We start from the raw sequence: 17,833 nt of genomic DNA, 5'->3' as shown, positions 1-17,833 counted from the left end.
AAGAAATTCTTCAAGAGTATTTATTGTAATAGTATTTATTGGTTTTGGAACAACAGAAAAATCTGTTTAAAAGAGTTTGTTAATATGGCAAGGAAGAACTTCAGCAAGAGATCTGCAAAATAGTGAACAGATATTTTGGCTTTAGACATTTCCCCAAGAGCTTGTTTCTGTAACTAAATATGACTTCTTGGTAGATTATTTTATACCAAGGTATCTTAGACATATCCTTATACTGAACTATAAGACTAGCTATTCCTCCCAAATGTTTAGGAAAGGATAACAGAACTACACTGTCACAGGTAATCTTCTAATACAATTTAGAATTCTTGTCATGCTTGGTAGGTGCTATTTTAACTCATTTGTGATTTAAAAGTATTCCTAATTTGAACATACAAAAATACTGTCAAGACTGAAGAGATCTAGAGCTAACCACTGAACTTGTTTTTGCAGAAATCGCCAAAATTGAAACAGATGTACATTAGTACACATTTCTGGTCAGCAGAACTGCTGAGTAGGAAGCAAGAGAGTCCATTGCAAGATAAGGTCCTCCATTGTTAGAAGCTCACTGACATCTCCATGTAGCCATTAAATTTCTGAAGGAAGAAGTTAGGCTGGGGAATCTCATTCCAGAAGTAATTTTTTCTTGGAGGGCCTCCTGTTCAGACAAGCAGCATAGGAAGGATACAAGACTACCAAGGACTACAGGGATCTGGACATTCCCGCAGGTAACTCTCTGTATTACCATTATGTACCTCCATCAGCGTTGTGCACACTGTCAGCTGATAAGGACATGGGAGGAAGGAAAAAAAGACAGCCTCATTATAGGAATAAGTGAAAAGTTGACTTAGATATTAGTGAACAGCTCAAATAAAACCAGCATTTATCTTGTTTAGCCAGATGAGTCTAATCTCTAGGTATGTGTAACAAGTCAACATGCAACTAGGAAGAGCTTATGTCCTCAGCTAAAAATGCTGCCTCCACTAAAAATAGTAACTAAACTTTGACTGAAAATCTCTCTTCTTGCCCCTTGGGTCTTTTTTTTTTTTTTTTTTTTTACACCCCTAAACCTCAAATTCATCAGATTTAAATGTCTTCTGTTGAAACAAGAATGTTAGTGTGCCTAACCATAAGGTATATTAACTTGTTTCACACAAAATCTGAAGGCATGGATCATAGGACAATTCAGATTAGAAGGGTGCTCAGTATGTCTCAAGGGCAACTTCCTCCTCAAACCAGGGTCAGCTATGAAGTCTGACCAGGTTACTCAGAGCTTTAAAGCTGCAGTACATTTGAAAACCCATTATTCTAACACCTACATATTTATTGTGCTATTCAGTGGTGGATTGTGAGAGGTGAGTGGGTTGCTGGATAAAAACACGCATGTAAAAACAAAAACTTCCAAGTAACATTGTAAAAAGAAAATGTATGCGTGGAAAAAATTCAAACCTAACTCAAAACAGTGCATTTTCCCTCTTCCATTCTCATACAGTGAAGCACAGTGCATCTGAAGCATACAGATTCCTGTAACCTTTCCTGCCCATATCCGTGCTCTTCCTCCCTTTTGCCTTTCACCCTCTGACTCCAGTGGAACTACTGTGCTTTCATTGTGATCCAGTTCTAAGGGGTATCAGGATAAGAACGCCTTCTGTTGGATAGTCTTCTTTCAAAATGAGCAGGTCAGAGTTTGGTGAAAGGCTGCCATTAGGGGTTTTTAGAAGCCAGACCAGGTTTATTTTTCATGCTTAAATTCTAGCTTCACAGGTCTTGTGCAATACCTTAAACTTCACTTACCGTACAAACTCAGCCTCCCATAAGTTGGTACAATAGTGTGGTAAAAACTGAATGTAGTACTTTGATCACCTCCTTAGATATACATCACATGCCCCCCACCCCTTTCCCTCCCCCCCCCCCCATCTGCAAAAAAAGAAGCATTACCTTATTGAGGACAGGCTTTGTGGACAGAACGTCATAGATGGTTGGTAATGAGATGTTCTGAAAGAAAATAGTGCACTGACGTTAGTGGACGTTAACTTACCTACCTAGCTCTGTGTGTAAATGCTGAGAACTGCAACTTTTCTGATGCCTCAGGTAGTAAGATAAAGCTTTAGGAATATATGATACCAATACAGCTTGAGATCAGAAGAATATGGGTTGAAAAAACCTGAGCAGGCTAGATCTCACTATAGCATGGGAAACTTGACTTTCAGCATCTGCTGCCTGTCAGTGTTTGTGGAATTTCACTAGTGATAAAACAGTTCAGGAAACACTGATATTTCTCAAAGTGTCTTCAGGTTTATCACCCTACATATGCAGCAGAAGAAAGCACTTTTAGAAAATCTTTATTTGAAAAAAGTAAAGCAGTGAAAAGCCTCAAGCTAGGGAAGGAGAAAGCCTAGAACTAGAAAACATTCATGTAAAGAGCCAGCTGCTACTCCACTATATAGAAGTGCAGACAAATCGTCACAAAAGCATTAGAAGCTTCTGCCATTACAGCTCTGCTTGCAAATGCCCCGATTATCCCTGGCTATGTCAGATAACTTCTATGATGCAATTTGAATTAAGCATTTCAGAACAGTAAGATTAGGTATTCAGAGGATGTTTACCTCTTGCTGTGTCTGGTTCAGGCACTTCATTGCAGGTGTTCTACGGTTATCCAAGATTAGCGGAGGCTTCCAGCGGTCATAGTTTGTTTCTACCACGTACCATGTGCCTTTCTTTATATCAAGGCTGAAAGAGAGATATATGTGTTTTTGTTTCACTTCTCTAAGTAAATACTCTATGAAACTAGATTTGTTTAGGCCTACTACACGTATATTTCAGTGCTATTAAAGAACTGGGGAATTCTTGCACAGGAGAAGTCACAAGAGACACGGGACACAATTATCAGTGGAATCTGTCCTCTTCCGGAAGAGTCAAGTCAGGTCAAGCATACTCACTCCCAGATATCCAGAGTAGCTGTCCTGGAACGAGTTATCACACAGCCTTCTCCGGAATTTTTTCCACCCAATATAAAGTAAGCTGGAGCCAACAGTCTTGTTTTTGACAGTTTTTCTTTTGCATCCTGGTAACTGCAGATAACAATAAAGTTCTAGACTATTAAATGTTATAAATGGTTCAAGTACTGAAGAACTAGTTTCAGACCCAGGAAAAATTTGGATAGTTAAACCTTCCTTCCCCCTTCAAACATGTACACAAGAACTATGTCATAATGAAATAATACATTTCAGCAAAGCTTCTCCACTCAGTTTGTACTTAAAGTATGGTTGTCAGGAGATGTTCCTTGCACACTTTTTTTTTTCAAACATGAAAAACAGGAATACAATAATGATGTACTCTAACAGTGTGACATCCCATCTAATTCATTAACTGTATCAGAGCTTTATTTCTGGTTACTTCCTACCCTATACTACTGTTGGATGTGTTTTGATGCAGAATACTGTTATGCATTCAAATGCTAGTAGCTTCATAAAAAAAAAAAAAAAAAAAAAAGATTGAGGAGTTTTAAAGGAAATAAGGAAATCATATGCCATGCTTCCACTTCCCCACTGCCAACATGAAGTATCAACATTAAACAGTTCCTGTCTTTGCTAAGGCTACTAGGAAAATATTAAGTATCTAATGATACAGATATGAGACATCTACCTACAATATTCATGCCAATCACGAGCAAACCAAGTTAAAACAGTAATATTTAGAGGAGAAAAAAAAAAACCGTAATACCTTGTAGCATTCTCCAGTACTGTTCTGGTAAGAAAGCCCATCCACATACCATCTCTTCTACCAAGAAACCATTCAAATATTCCTGCAAAATATCACTGGTTATAATAATTCCTTTTCATAAGCTTCTGTCATGCTAGTCTAGTTTTCATAGCCTTTAAACTGAACTGTGTTTTATCTTACTTCTCTGGAATCTTTTCATCATTTGTGTGACTCTTTGTTAAAGTAACTGGTACACTTAAGGTCTAGAAAACTTGCGTTAAAATAAAGAAGCGAGTGTTACTCACCAATATAACCACCATCAAGGCTGAAACGCTCATTCATTGTCAGAGTGAATGTGTCCTGAAAATTATTAAACAAATCAACCCTCATCCATTGACAGCATTAGTTTCAGTAATAAACAAAGGCAACATTGTAATTTACACACCAATCCAGCTTTGTGTTCGTTAGATTATTCGCCTTTGAGTAAGGGGCTGCAAGAGCAAGCCCACACTAAGAACCAGCTTGTTCATCTCTGAGTAAACTGAAATGATGGTTTGTAGTTTCTTTGCGTACCTAGCAACCTAGCAAGCTATGGGTTTATGCTAGCAAGTCAAGCCTATGGTGATTTTTCTTGTGGACCTTGTTGCATCAGTGAATTACTACTTTCTCCTTCCCTGCTGTATGTAACCTTGTTTTCAGACCTCTAAATGCTAGTCCGATTTGAAGGCAAATACTTAAGTTCTAGTGTAAGTAAATTCTGATACGTTAGTGTTGTTCACATGGGCATACAGCCATATACAATTTAACGTGCGCAACATAATTCAAACACTAATTCCAATCTTCTCTAACCAGAGTGTTTGCCCATGTCCTCCCCTGGGGCATGCAGCTACACTGGATCATTTTCAAGATGGAATCTTCTCAGTTTGCTGGAAACAGAAGATAAAACAGGGATTTATGCCAGAAATTTACTCTACCATGAGAAGGGCCAAGCATGACAGAGCTGAGCATATAGAGAAGAAGGAGCTGTGGTAAGTTGGAGCACCTGGTATAGTTCAGCATGTTAGTTTTTAAGGTCTAGATAAAAGTCCAGATGTGAAGTGCCTAAAAAACAATGATCTTATAAAGTAGGCCTCCTTTTCCAAGAGGGATATATTTAAAACAGCACTCAAGTATGCTGTTTCTACTATGGGAACACAGCAACTTCTTTCTATTTGCTAGCAAGAAATACCAACCACTTGGGGAAACATTTATTTTGTATTCACTACTACTGTTTGTCCATTTGGAATACAATGTTTTTGAAGTGCTCTTTAAAAACTGACTAAATGAAATAGTTATTTTTGAACAACTGCCTTTCACAAGAAACAGTGCAGCACTGTGTTCTTCTACCCTTCTTCAGGTATCTATATTATGTACTGGAACGATTAAGAGCTCAGGGCAGAGGATTGAAAGAGGACAGTTTATATCTTAAAGGAAAATCTGAAGCATTATTAACTCACTGACAAAAAGACTCCCATACTTACTGGTTTGACTCCAGACACCATGCCTATATATCCTGCAAAATTTGTAGACTTAAATACTGTTTTGTTGTTTCTCTGGAAGTCCAGGTTTACCACTATAGGCTTCAGTTCCCGAGTTACAGTCCAGGAATTATTTTTAACATCCCACCTGCAGAAGATGGCACAGCATTTGAAACTCCACCCATCCTTTTTAACATTTCCAACCACAAAATGCATATTTCCTCTGTGTGATGCCTGTCCTCTGATCTCACTCACTCAGCTAAAGCCACCACTGCTAGGTAGTTACCTAAACAACATAAGCAAGGCCCAGCTAGAAAGTCTTAATGCATACGCAGCCTATGAAAAGAAACAAATTTTGTGCAAACCAACGGTACAAATACTATTCAGAATTAAAAGGCACCAACTGAATAGCTGGCTTATTTTGGACACATAGAGCTTTATTCTACTCCTACTGGCAAGTGGAGGCAGCTAGAAGTGCTGCTTCGGTCCCCGAACTTACTGAATCTTGAAAGCGTGTGTAGTTTGTACTGGAGCAGAACAACCCAGCTACATCAAATGCTTATTTTTCAAAGGGAGAAAACAGAAACACATACCATTGCATTCTTTTTACAGTTGAAGGGAAGACCCAATTCTAGTTTGTAAAATTATCCAGAGGAGCTTTTTCTGCTGAGTATGTATTTGAGGGGATGCTAAGGAACACTTTATTAGACAATTAAATTCTCTGGAAACAAAGTTCTAGGAACAACTTTGAAAAGTTTTTTTTAATTTTCAGGGAACATGACAAAAGGGGGTTTTTCTGACAAAAGGGGAGCAGTTCAATACATGGCTAATCAAGGGATAGCTGGAGTCACAGTTGTCCATGTTTGAGTTTTTGTTAGGCAAATGAGAATTTTAATAAAGATGAACATTTAAATTCCAGCTGGGCATTAAGAATCATCTGGGTAAGTGACATTACAAAATATACTGGGATAATAACAGCAAACACTGAAATACCTAATTATGAGGCATGAAATGAGAGTACTAAAAGAGAAATTAGCTCTAATCAACAAACTGTGGAGTATTCAAAGGAAGATTAAGTGAAGACAAATATAGTATCATATCTAAATAGATGATAATGCTAGATCAAGGGAATACAAATGACTGGCTTCAGAGGAGAAATGATGAAAGATGGAAGATGTCTGTAGAGCATGGAGCAGTAGCTATCTGGATTATTTGAGAAAAGACACTGTACACCAAAATTGCCGCTTCTGTCTCATCACCTAACAAGGTATATTGTGCCTTTGAGATAACACGGACTGTTCTTTGCTATAAAAAGTCTACCCAGATTTAACTGTAGCTGGAAAAGTACTAAGTAGCACTCAACACAACTGCTTTCCAAAGTCATTCCTGAAAAGTGTAAAGCAGTTTAACACGAGATCAGCAGAAAAACCTTTTGCTTATTCTAGCCCTTTTTACAGTATACAGTACAGAACTGCTTGTCAGTTTTCAACAACACCCAATTTATTTATTCTCAAAGAAAGTATGTACAAATTCAAAGTTCGGCTAGCTCTTTTTTTTTTTTTTTTTTTTAAGTTTTTTTTTTTTTTAAGTTTTTTTTTAAACTAACAGACACTGTCTTCAGTACTTACCCAAGAAAGAGTCCAAAATCCAAGTTTCTGGCATGGTACAGCTTCCCTGTATCAAAAAAAAAAAAAAAAAAAAAAAAAAAAAAAAAATCTAAAGAAAGGCACATAAATTTCAGCTTAGGAAAATAAACATGTGGGTAAGTAGTAAAAATACCATTGTATAGATGTCTTTTGTATAAACACGGAAAAAAGCTTTGTTTTGTGTCAAATGTTTTGCCATAATTGAAATCAAGTAATCTTTTAAACTGCTGTCCAGCTCAGCATCAGATGCTTTTCATATTAACTTAATACATTGATAACAACTCCAGCTTTCTGTTTTTAAAAATGAGCCTTCTGTAAGCCCTCTAAGAATCCTTCTGAAGTCTCCTCCATTGGAACACGTGCAGACAAGGGCTGCTAAAGTGATTAAGAGAATGGAGAGTCTGTCTTAAGAAAGGAGATTAGTTAATTTTCTCTAGCATGACACATTTGCCACAGCTAGAAACTAGATGCAAAATGGACTGCACTGGAACCACTCACAACACTGAAAAAACATCAGGTGTTTGGTGGGTGTTTCTTTTTCATAGAAAGCCAAATGCCATATAGTAAAAAGATATCTCCTTCTTTGTAGGTACTTTTCTTTCTTTAAACCTAAGACACCAGTCATCTCATAGTCCCTCTCAAGGTATACCTTTTCATTATCATTGCTTTTAGTTTCGTTTATTAGACCTGCTTTCCTGCAGCTGAGGACGACTGTATTCTGTAATTGAGGTGGGCCCTTCCCTACACAGGGCAAAACCAGAAAGACTATTCTGGTATGCATTACCTGTTTTATCTTCTGCCACTATCGAAGTACATACAGTAAAAATTTCATAGAAGATGTTAAAAATAACAATTTCCCCTAGAACAAAAAGAAACAAAGTTCAAGAATTTTATACATTTTTTTGCAACTGCGGAACAATGATTAGAAAAAAGACTACTGCAAAACACATCATTCTATATTTCTCTTCAGAATTTCTATTTGGATCTCATTTGATCTGTGAAATGACAAAATCAAGAGCTTCCTGAAAGGTAAAGAGAAGGATCAAGAATCTCTTGGCCTTCTGACTGTCAGCTTTCTGTATGGTAAGGCATTACAATTTCCTTCTCCAGAAGCTTCAAAGTGTCTATGAAGTATAAAAACTTTAAAGACTCACTTTAAAGAAATAGTTTATACACAAGCTGCTGCATGCACCAGCATTTCCATGTGAGAGCTTTTGACTAAGTAGTATGTGTACTGCATATAGAGGAAGAAACAGGCCTGTGGACCTTCTCCGTCTAGATTCTGGAAGAAATCAGCATCTAATACTTGCTTGGAATTTCATTTCCTTTGCAGTGGAGAAGGGAAAGATGATGTGGTGAAGATCATGGGGGAAAGAAAGTACAGTGTAAAACCTTGCCTTCCTAGCATGTTGAGAGCAGACACACAGCTGTACGGGAATGCACACAGAGCCCTCCTCCTCAAAGGAAGCCCCCAACTTTTGGTGCACAGAAGCTGAAACTCTCCAGTTCCCAAAGCTCAGAGATGAAAAGCTACATAGAAAAGTCTCAACCTGATGAAAGGGTTATGTAATTTATTCTCTTCTAAATACTGTTTTCATTTAATATGAGATGCGATTTTTTTTAACCTATTGAATTCATAATTCAGTTGTTAAAGTGACAGCTGAATATAACTGAACTGCAAACTGTTAAATATATTAATTCTAACAAGTCCAGATTCCTAAATTTCTATTATGTTAATGAAGCATTGAAAAACATTACCCAAAGGAATTCCAGATGCATTTGCAATCCCTTGGAGTTCTTCATTGAAAGGATAAGGAAATGAGGAGATCAGGTGAACCTGAAAGGAAGAGTTTCATATGTTATCTGTGTAAATGAATACAATTTTTTTTACTTGAAACAGACCTCGCCAATAGATGCATCCTTATTCGCACTATAAAACTATGTATTTAATTCCTCTGCAATTTGTAGAACTCGAGGACATTTGTACAGTACTTGAAATACAAGTATGTATTTAGGAAAAGTAAAAACTACTATTAAAAATATTGACATGTGAGCAATGGAGATTAGCACAATATCTAGTTAATGTTAGCAGCAATAGACAGAAAAGAGTTAAATAAGACTCTTTATATATAAAGGCTCAACTGGAACTGAGCGTGAAGCTATTAGTGTTTAAGAGAATCCTTATCTTTCACAAGCTGGCCTGACTACCTGTGTATGCTACCTTTATGTCACCTGCTCTCAGGCACATAGTGATACTGTAGCAAGCTGAACGATGGGTGGCCAGCATGACCTAAGGCTGCTATAAATTGAGATGGGGGCAGATCTGACCTTACACAGTCTCTGGCACTCCCTCCGTCCTGATCCTATGCCAAAGCCTATTTTAATCAGGCTGAATTCTTCCTTAAAATCAACTGTAATCAACGTTGCCTCTGGATTCAGATATTTATTGTAGTTTTCAAAACCTGATTCGATTCTGCTGATTAAAGGGAGTTCGCCATAGCAAACAGCATCCCAGTAAAGTGCCTGCTAGAAAGACCAGGCATATATGCTATTGAAAATGGCTTAACATGACTAATCCCAACTTGAGAAATTCTTAGGAAAAATTAAAGGAGGAAGAGACGCAGGCATTTTAGGTTTGATGGCTTCAGTATAATTTAATTCTACAAACTAACATTTTTTCCCTCACGAATCTAAGAGGAAGAATTATCGCATGTAAAGTTTTTAATTAGCCAAATTCAGCAACATTCTGGTAGTCAGAGCATACAGCAGTAAAACATTTAAGCTGACAATACTTACTATTTTGTGATCCACTATGTCAACAACTTTGCCACTAGGGAAGAATGTATTTGCTATATCTTTAATATTCTGGATTACAGTCTTCAACTAAAAAGAACAAGGACTTTTATTGAATAGAAGATCTTGAGCTTAAGAATTATAAGCACACTTTTCAAAACAGCATTTTGTTGAAAAGCACATATTTATGAGGAGTGCTCAGTGTGGTATTAATGCTGAGAAAAGCATCCCCAATTTCCACAGCCATTTAAGAACTCAGCTATAGAACAGTCACTCTTCGACCTTTACTCAAATGACCATGTAGATCAGCTCTTATACCTCCCCTTTACTGGAGAAACAAATTATAGGAAAAAGCAATTCTTGACTTCTGCTCCTATGACCCCATTTTTGGATAATATTCTGCACTCTTGCATCTTTTAAAGTATCAATTAATTAAAAGACTTTTGCTTAAGCATTGATGTTCGTGAAGCCAAAAATACTAGATAAACTTCTTAGAAAAGTACACCAGGAGGAGCTTGTGGTTTGCAAAATGTGAATTGCCACAAATACCACTCCATCTGATTTAACTCAGAAGTTCATGGCAGATAAGACCTTTCAAAATTGAAGGTGCAACCTGATGCTTCTGAAGCCCATTGGTTTAAACTAGACTTCTAAAATAAATATAATTGTATAAGTAGAATTAGTCTGACCTTTCAACTCTGAAAGCTAAAGTCAGCAGTGTTGTACTAAAAAAATGGCCTTTTTGGAGAAATCAAGCATTATTAAAATGAATTTTAAGCAACCTTCAAAAGAATGGTTGTTTTAAATAGGCTGAAATAGACTTGAGTAGTTTAAAAAAATATTTCTCTTGTGTAACAAATTTGTTGAGCTCTATCAGGCAACAGAGTGTCATTCCCACAAAAAACCCAGGGCCGCAACCAATGCTCTTAAAAGAGCAGTAAGTTTTTCATTCCCCCTCTGCTGTTTCATCACCTCAGTGATTCAGTCACTGTTTCCAGATAAAGAGCTGGGCAAAGGAGAAATGATGATGCCTCAGTTTCACTTCAGTTTAAAGGCCGTTACACCGGTGTACTCTTCCCCCCTCATTCTGTATTACTTTGTAAATAAATAAATAAATTTTATAAATGAAAGTCTGCTTTATGGTGCACCATTTTTTATTCCTGTCTCCCAACTGTCAGCGCCCCTGCACTTGATCTTGCTAGCTTAAGTGTTGCACAGAAAGATGTTTATTCAAGCAATTATCTTATCCTAGAACCATATTAAAAACAAAAACAAAAAACCCCTAGAAATACTAACCCTTTATTAAGAGAGTTTCATCCCAGGTACTCCTTCCAAACCTTTTCCATAAAGAAAGACTACATGCTAGTTTTATATACGCTAAGCTTAAAAGTAACCTCCACATTTCATACCTCTGTCTTTTTGTCATGCATCAACTGATCCCATCTTTTGCTGGGAGGTAAATCAAGATTTATGACGTATGTGGGAACATGCCCTTGGAACCTGAAAGATAAGTGCCAGAGTTCAAATTTAAAGAAGGCTTCAAAAAGGCATAAATTTGACAGAATAAGTGCTTTCATCTTGTAATCGGTAGTTTCTAGCTCTGCAATGTGAACAAATCATAAGAAAAATCTTAAACAGCTCATACTTGCAATTCACTACTTTTCTGTAAATTGTTAGAGAAGTCCAATCGGATTACTTACGTTGGTCCTGAAGGAGGGTATGTTTTACTTCTGCAGTCTTCTCCATACTGTGGAGACAGTTAAGCATTACTATTCAGCTTCTTTATTAAAAGACTTTCAATATTCTAGCAGACTTAGTTTTGAACTAAACCTTTAGGACTAGTCAGCTGATTCAACTCATGATGACCTGATACTAAAGGGAAAATCTAGCAGACTTAAGAAGGGGAGCAGAGGGAAATAAAAGGGGCAGTGAACAAACACCATCTACCCTATGCTGTCATACAGAACTCCAGCTAACTTATCCAGCGTAGTCCAAGACAACCACAAATTTATGATAATTAGACAAGCCTATTTTTATTCAGTGTGGCTCAGTTAAACACCTGACTGATATATGAATAGGGAAGAACACTTGAAGAACATTTTCTTCAGAAAAGCTCAGTAACATTTAATCTCTGTACAGGCTGGTCCATTCTGATTATTTAATTCATAATCTCATTTCACTACATCACTCATAATTATGTTCAGTACTAAGCATTCATTCACAGAGTAAGCACACAGAACTTTTATGCAAACTGCTCAACCACAGGTATGATCGACACAACACAACCTTTTGTTTGGTATGGAGAGGTGCTGCTAAACTGGTGCGAAGCATGATTACAGCCACATTTCAGAAATATAACTAAAAACCAGATAGCTTAATTCCTGTAAATATGGCTAATTACAAATGAAAGTTTGAGAACTATATTCAGGTATACTCAAAGTGAATGTAAGGGTGTTCCTCTACCAATTACATACAGCATGTATATACATCTTCATTCATACACATATACGTATTCATATATACAGGCCCCAGTCATTATAGCATGTTTTACAGAGTCAAATACAAGCAGATGCATATTAGTTGCACCTGTTCTTCAAGCCAGCTGGGAGCAGACCTGATTTAGTCTGAAACCATTTAGGCACATTAGCAAGCTCCTGAAAAGGCAGTACATCCTCTCCCCCCCTGAACTACTTGAACAGGCAGTTCTGCACCAATGCAGCTACCAGCCCTGGAGACGTGAGCCGGCAGGCTGGCTCCTCACTAGCACTGCTGCTGTTCTGGGCCGGCACGTGGACAATCCCATCCTTTTTTTGCTATTCCTACATAGGAGATGGAAGTCTAGGACTATGCTGCTTCTTGCTAAGAACAAATGCGTTTCCTAGATTCCAACATAGTGCAGTTACAGCCTCCGCACAGCTGGAACTAAAGTCAAACTCAGAAGGCCATTTTATTTAAAAAATGAGGATGTTTCAAAATAAGGAAGGTAGGCAAAGATATCAGATGACTAAGTAGGCAACAAGAACCAGAAGCTTCATATGCAGCCAAGAAAATACTTAACAGTGTTAATGCACTCTTTGGGAAATTTTCCATTCTGCATTACTAAAGTAAGTTAGGAAGTGACATCACATAAACATCCTACTGCAGTGATGGCACAATACATTCAGACATTTCAATAGCAAAACTTTCCAAAATATGCTTCTTGACAGATAAAGACTATTACAAAAAATGACCCTCAAATAGTTTCTTTTACATTCAGAAGGGAGTCTCTCTTTAACTGAGGAAAATCAAATAACCAGGCAACAAGCTGAACTTGTACAAGGTTAGTAAGAAGACATGCACCTAAGCAATCAACTGTACATGAAAAGTTTTAGGTTAAGATTGTCATGCATTTAAATAACTTCAGCTTAGGCATCTTGCTTCCTGGAAGGGTTATTGTCAGTTTTCATTTTCAAAGAGTTTGTACTAAACACTGCTGGACCCTTCCACCAATAAACAGTTAATTTGTCAGTATTGTTCATGTGCACGCAGAGCAAAGAGTATTGATCTAGCAAACTTATTTCAGAGCATTTTAAGTGATGTTCCAAGTGCTAAATGTTATGTCATTCCTCTCTTTTTCTCTCCCTCCCTTGCTCTCTCTTCCTTTCTCCCCTGGGATTTTCATCTTGCATTTGAAACTATTCTTATCCTCCTTGCCCTCTGCAACCTAAGCCACAAAAGAGGTAGGGAAAGGACAGTTACAAGGAAGAGCTAATGCAGAAATAACAGAGAACAGAGACAATATCCCCTCCTTATGCACCAGTAATTTTAGACTTCTCAACTGTTTATGTACAAAGCAAGCAAAACAAACTAATAAAACCCCAAACAACCTGCAGATCTTCTCAGCATCAATTAAACTAGTTCAGTTAGCATTAAGATATGTGAAGAAAGCCAATATTATTAAGTTTCTTTAGAAACTCTATAATACGATGACACAGAAAGAGTAACTCAAAAAGATGTTAAAACAACCAGAAAACTTGAAAGATTTTCTTACACAAATTTTATCTAGGGAGGGACAAAAATCTGTTTACCTCTTGTGATTACTACAGACTAACTGCAAACTTTTCCAACAAGACAAAAAGAAAGAAGAAAGCCTGCCCTAAGCGTTTTTTTAAACAATTTAGTTTTAGGAAGCTGAGCTTCCTACTTTGAAAGCCTAATGTAACCATGAACATACATGACTCAATGCAGAGTTGTTTTCCTGTGTCTTCAAAAGATCACATGTACTTGCTGCTGCTCTAGCTTTTCTATGTTACTACACAAAAATAACATTTGTTACTCAAGGGTTTCTTAGCAGCAACAGAAAAAGCAACAGGCACTTTCTATCAACAGAATGAAATAAGCAGCTATTAAACTACTGTTGTGGTCAGCAAGACCCTCTCCTCCACAGCAGCTTGAGACTAGAAGAACAGTAAATGTTGTCCCAGAGAAGGACGAGCAGCCTTCTATCAGCCACGATCCAACTGCCCAGGGAGGATCACCTTTAGTTTCAAACTTTGTAACTTCAAACTTTTTAGGTGTTCTCCTAAAAAAGAGACAGTAGAAGCTCTCTAACAAAAGGAGGTTGCTGTAAGTTTCCTTTCTGAATGTGCACTGAGACCCCTGTGAGGAATGCAGCTATTCTTGAGCTATTAAGAGATTCCCTAACCCTTTTATTAAAATCACCTTTCACTAATCAGTTGTATATTTTGATTACCTGAGGCACAGCTGACTCTGGAATTTGTATGTATGTAACAATACAAAAATGGATGTGTGGCAGCATAAGACCAAAACATTAAAAGAAAGAAAACACTGGGGAGGACAAATACAATGTGGTATGTGGAAAGACAAAAATAATAAGCAAAACATGGAAGTAATGCAGAAGAGTTATGCTATGACCTACGGTATGAATATAAGTGGAGCAGAATAGGAACAGAATAGGTAAACAAACTGTCAAGCTGAATTGCTACCTGGAAGAAAAACACAATTAATAACAGTTATTATGCGCTGCATAATAACTGCATAGTAACATAACAAAGATAAGTAATGCACAGTTCAATGACTGCTGAGCAAGTATTTTAAAAATCAGCCTGAATTCATTAACATAAAATAGGTTGAACATCCAGTCTAAACAATGCCAGCCACGAGACTTTCTTTATTGTTCCCAAAAGTATTTTTGACATGGACAGTATCAGGAATCCCTCTTTAACACTTGACGCAGGTGTTCCTTGTCTTCATCTTTAAAAAAAGAAATATAAAATTATCTCTTTGTGTTATGAAATACTGTATAGTTTAAGAACATGGCATTCAATCTTTTTTAAACAAAATAATCTATTATATTCAGTATCTTTTGGTCTACAAATTCTCTGTTCTAAGACATTTTTCTCTCTACTCCTCCTCTTACAGGACATGCCAATGCAGTATTCTGCCATCCTGTATTAATCCACATGATGTTCACCTTTCAAAATACAGAAATTAAGAGTACTCTTGCAGCACTGAAGAAGTGGGGAACATGAGGATTTAAATTGCACTTTGGACAAAAGTTTCAGTATGGCTGCGCAAGCTAAAGAGAGTGACAGCACAACTGAGATATAGTTCAAGGTAGAATTGCATAATCTTTGATAACAAAAGGAAAATAATCCGAATAGCTCTAGACTTGAAGATCGCAAGCAACAAACGATTAATTCCACCCTTTCAACCAAAAAAAAAAAAAAAAAACACCCCACAGTATCATATCTGGCTGCACAGCAGTGTAACTTGTGACACAGAACCCACTGAACGTTACGTAAACGCAAGGATGCACCTACAAGGATGCGCCCAGGTGCAAAGCCAAGCCGCGAGGGTAGGACTTCGCCGATAGCTGCCACATCTCCCACCGCCCGCACCGGGAGGCTTTCTGTCACGATTCTGCAGGTGTTGGAGGCGGGAGCTGGCTGACTGCGGTGGGCAGCTGCTAGGGGAAGGGGAAGGGGGCCTAGCTCCGGGCAGGCGCTGCGGGAGGCCGGCGCACCCCGCTGCCGCGGCCCTGCGGCGCCTTTCCGGCCACCCCCGCTCCCCGCGCTCGGCCGCCCGAAAGCAGCGTGATCAGGCCGCAGACGCGCAAGCAGGAGCGCAGATAACCCGGCAGCGCGGAGGGACCTGCTGCCAGAGAGCATCCCGAACCCCGGGGCGCCTCAGGGCCTCTGCTCCTCACGGAGGATGAGGGACTCGCGGACAGAACATCGCTTCGGGTCCTGCGGGCGGGAACCCCCCCCGCCCGGGAGCGGTCTTCTAAGGAACTGCCCTGGTCGCGCTTTAAGGAGAGGAGCTGCTGCCGCTGCTGCTGCTGCTGCCGCCGCCGCCCCCCCAGTCGGCCCCGCCCGCAGCCCCGGCGCCCTCCCCGCGCCGCTCACCGGGTCCGGGGCCAGCACGAGCACCGCGGCGGCCGCCAGCAGCACGACGGGCGGCAGCGGCAGCACCCGGCCGCAGCCCGCCATGGCCTGACCCGTCCCGTCCCGGCCGGCACCGCCTGTCATATGACACCGCCCACGTGACGCGGCCCACGTGACACCGCCGGGTCGGGGGGAGGGGTGACTCTTCCCCCCACCCCCCCGGCAGCGTTTTGCCTGAAAACGCCCCATTAGCGCAGTGGTGGAGTCACATAAAGCGCTCGTGCTGCTGCAGCAGCAAAACAGCCGAGCAGGACCCGCGGGAGCGAGCCAGCCAGCCGCGGGGTTTTTCATCCGTTTTTGTCAACACCCCCAAACGGGCTGCTGCATCGCGCGAGGCTGCTGGCCTGGGAGCTGGGCTGCTGCCTGGGGCGGCTCCGAGGGGAGAGCGACCTGCAGGCCCGGCCGGGCTTTTTTCCCCCTCTCACGAGAAAATCCGAAATAAAACTCTCTTAGGCAACACTGAGAATAAACCTGGGGCACCCGTTTGCGCTCAGCAAGTGCTGCGATGGTTAATTACTCTGCGATGGTTAATTACTGTGCGCTTGGCAGAGTCCTCCAGGCAGGCCGGTTTTATGGTAACGAGATGCAAGACAGGATGTTTCCTGTCGTGCCGGCTTAAGAGTGGAGGAAACGGGCAGCTGCAACATGGAGACGCTCGAATAAAGCGAGGAACAGGTGGAGTATTAGCTCCATCAGTCCGGCCAGGTTACCAGTTACCTATACACTAACACACAGAAATGGTGTATTTATTGAAAAACAAAGCCAAAGTCAGCAATCAGAACAAGCTGCACGCTCCAAGCAACTCACCAGAAAAGTATAATTTCAGTGTCAATGAATGAGTGTATAATCTAGAATTATGTTGTCAACCATTCTTAGCAGCATTGTGTTAAATATAAAATCTTCTAGAATGCCTCTGTTTTAGCTTATTTGTAGTCATTAGCTACAAGTACAGCTTCTAGACATGCCATGTATTTTTAGGCACAGGAAAAACAATATGTTCTTTAATGTGACAATTTAATTGGCTATACAATTATCTGTCTCATAAAACAAACGGGGGTGGAAAGAAGGAGAAGAAGGGAAATCTCTGGCAAATGGTTGGTGGGAAAGTTGTATGGCATTGCAGAAATTAAGTCAGGAAAGGATGAAGGAAAAGCATTTTAAGGCGTGAAAGCCTTATGGGCAAATAGAGCATGTGCAGCTGTGTGTAGGAAGGAATCAGCTCAAAACTTCAAGCTTGGAACTGTACAGAGTTTCAGCAATCAAGATTAAAAAAAAGCATTAAGCACACGTGGAAGAAGACACAGAACCAGTCAAGGGATATAAGATATGAGGAAAATTACACTGTAACCTGAGAGACTCAACATTTTTGTGGGAATGTCTTTCACAAAAAGGAAGTCAAGCAGTTTCTGTAAGGCACAGCCAAATTATTTTTGCTTGAGAACAATTAGCTGTAAAACAAAGATTTTGCAGGTAGGTACCTTAATATATTGTTATGGTCTACAATGAGAAATAGCCAGATTAAGCTGATCCTGCTATTTATGTTCTAAACGTCTGTAGCACCTAACCTCAGATCTAATTGCTGGAGCAGGCAGTTAATTCTAGATGGTTTACTATCTACAGTAGAAAGATGTCCTCTAAAAGCTCTCTCTCATAGGTGTGCTTACAAGTGACATTTTAACAGCAGAGAATCAACAAGGACTTTCAGAAATTAGAGACTCTTTTTGAGTGCTCT

General features: G+C 39.4%; 1 protein-coding gene across 1 annotated transcript; it reads right to left on the bottom strand.

Annotated features, from left to right (window-relative positions):
* Nucleotides 1–19: 19 nt before the first annotated feature.
* On the bottom strand, nucleotides 20–16,219 carry ASAH1 (N-acylsphingosine amidohydrolase 1). The gene is made up of 14 exons (XM_026104586.2): nucleotides 16,063–16,219; nucleotides 11,356–11,402; nucleotides 11,065–11,155; nucleotides 9,659–9,745; nucleotides 8,621–8,699; nucleotides 7,647–7,721; nucleotides 6,845–6,890; nucleotides 5,220–5,364; nucleotides 4,005–4,059; nucleotides 3,721–3,802; nucleotides 2,937–3,068; nucleotides 2,604–2,727; nucleotides 1,936–1,992; nucleotides 20–779 (listed from the first exon to the last, which is right to left on the bottom strand). Exons 1-14 carry the CDS (start codon nucleotides 16,183–16,185, stop codon nucleotides 690–692), a joined length of 1,233 nt encoding a protein of 410 aa, XP_025960371.2. The 5' UTR covers nucleotides 16,186–16,219; the 3' UTR covers nucleotides 20–689.
* Nucleotides 16,220–17,833: the final 1,614 nt, after the last annotated feature.

Source organism: Dromaius novaehollandiae, chromosome 4 (genome assembly GCF_036370855.1).
Source record: "Dromaius novaehollandiae isolate bDroNov1 chromosome 4, bDroNov1.hap1, whole genome shotgun sequence".
Taxonomy (NCBI): domain Eukaryota; kingdom Metazoa; phylum Chordata; class Aves; order Casuariiformes; family Dromaiidae; genus Dromaius; species Dromaius novaehollandiae.
The sequence above is the reverse complement of the archived record's forward strand: the minus strand, read 5'-3'. Positions and strand labels throughout refer to the sequence as shown.

Excerpts from the sequence above, each read along its gene's own strand:
- ASAH1 (XM_026104586.2), bottom strand. The coding sequence starts at position 16,185 with ATGACAGGCGGTGCCGGCCGGGACGGGACGGGTCAGGCCATGGCGGGC. Across the intron at positions 9,746-11,064 it reads TGCATGACAAAAAGACAGAG|TTGAAGACTGTAATCCAGAA; the intron begins GTATGAAATGTG and ends TGTTCTTTTTAG. Across the intron at positions 6,891-7,646 it reads AGTGGCAGAAGATAAAACAG|GGAAGCTGTACCATGCCAGA; the intron begins GTAATGCATACC and ends TTTTTGATACAG.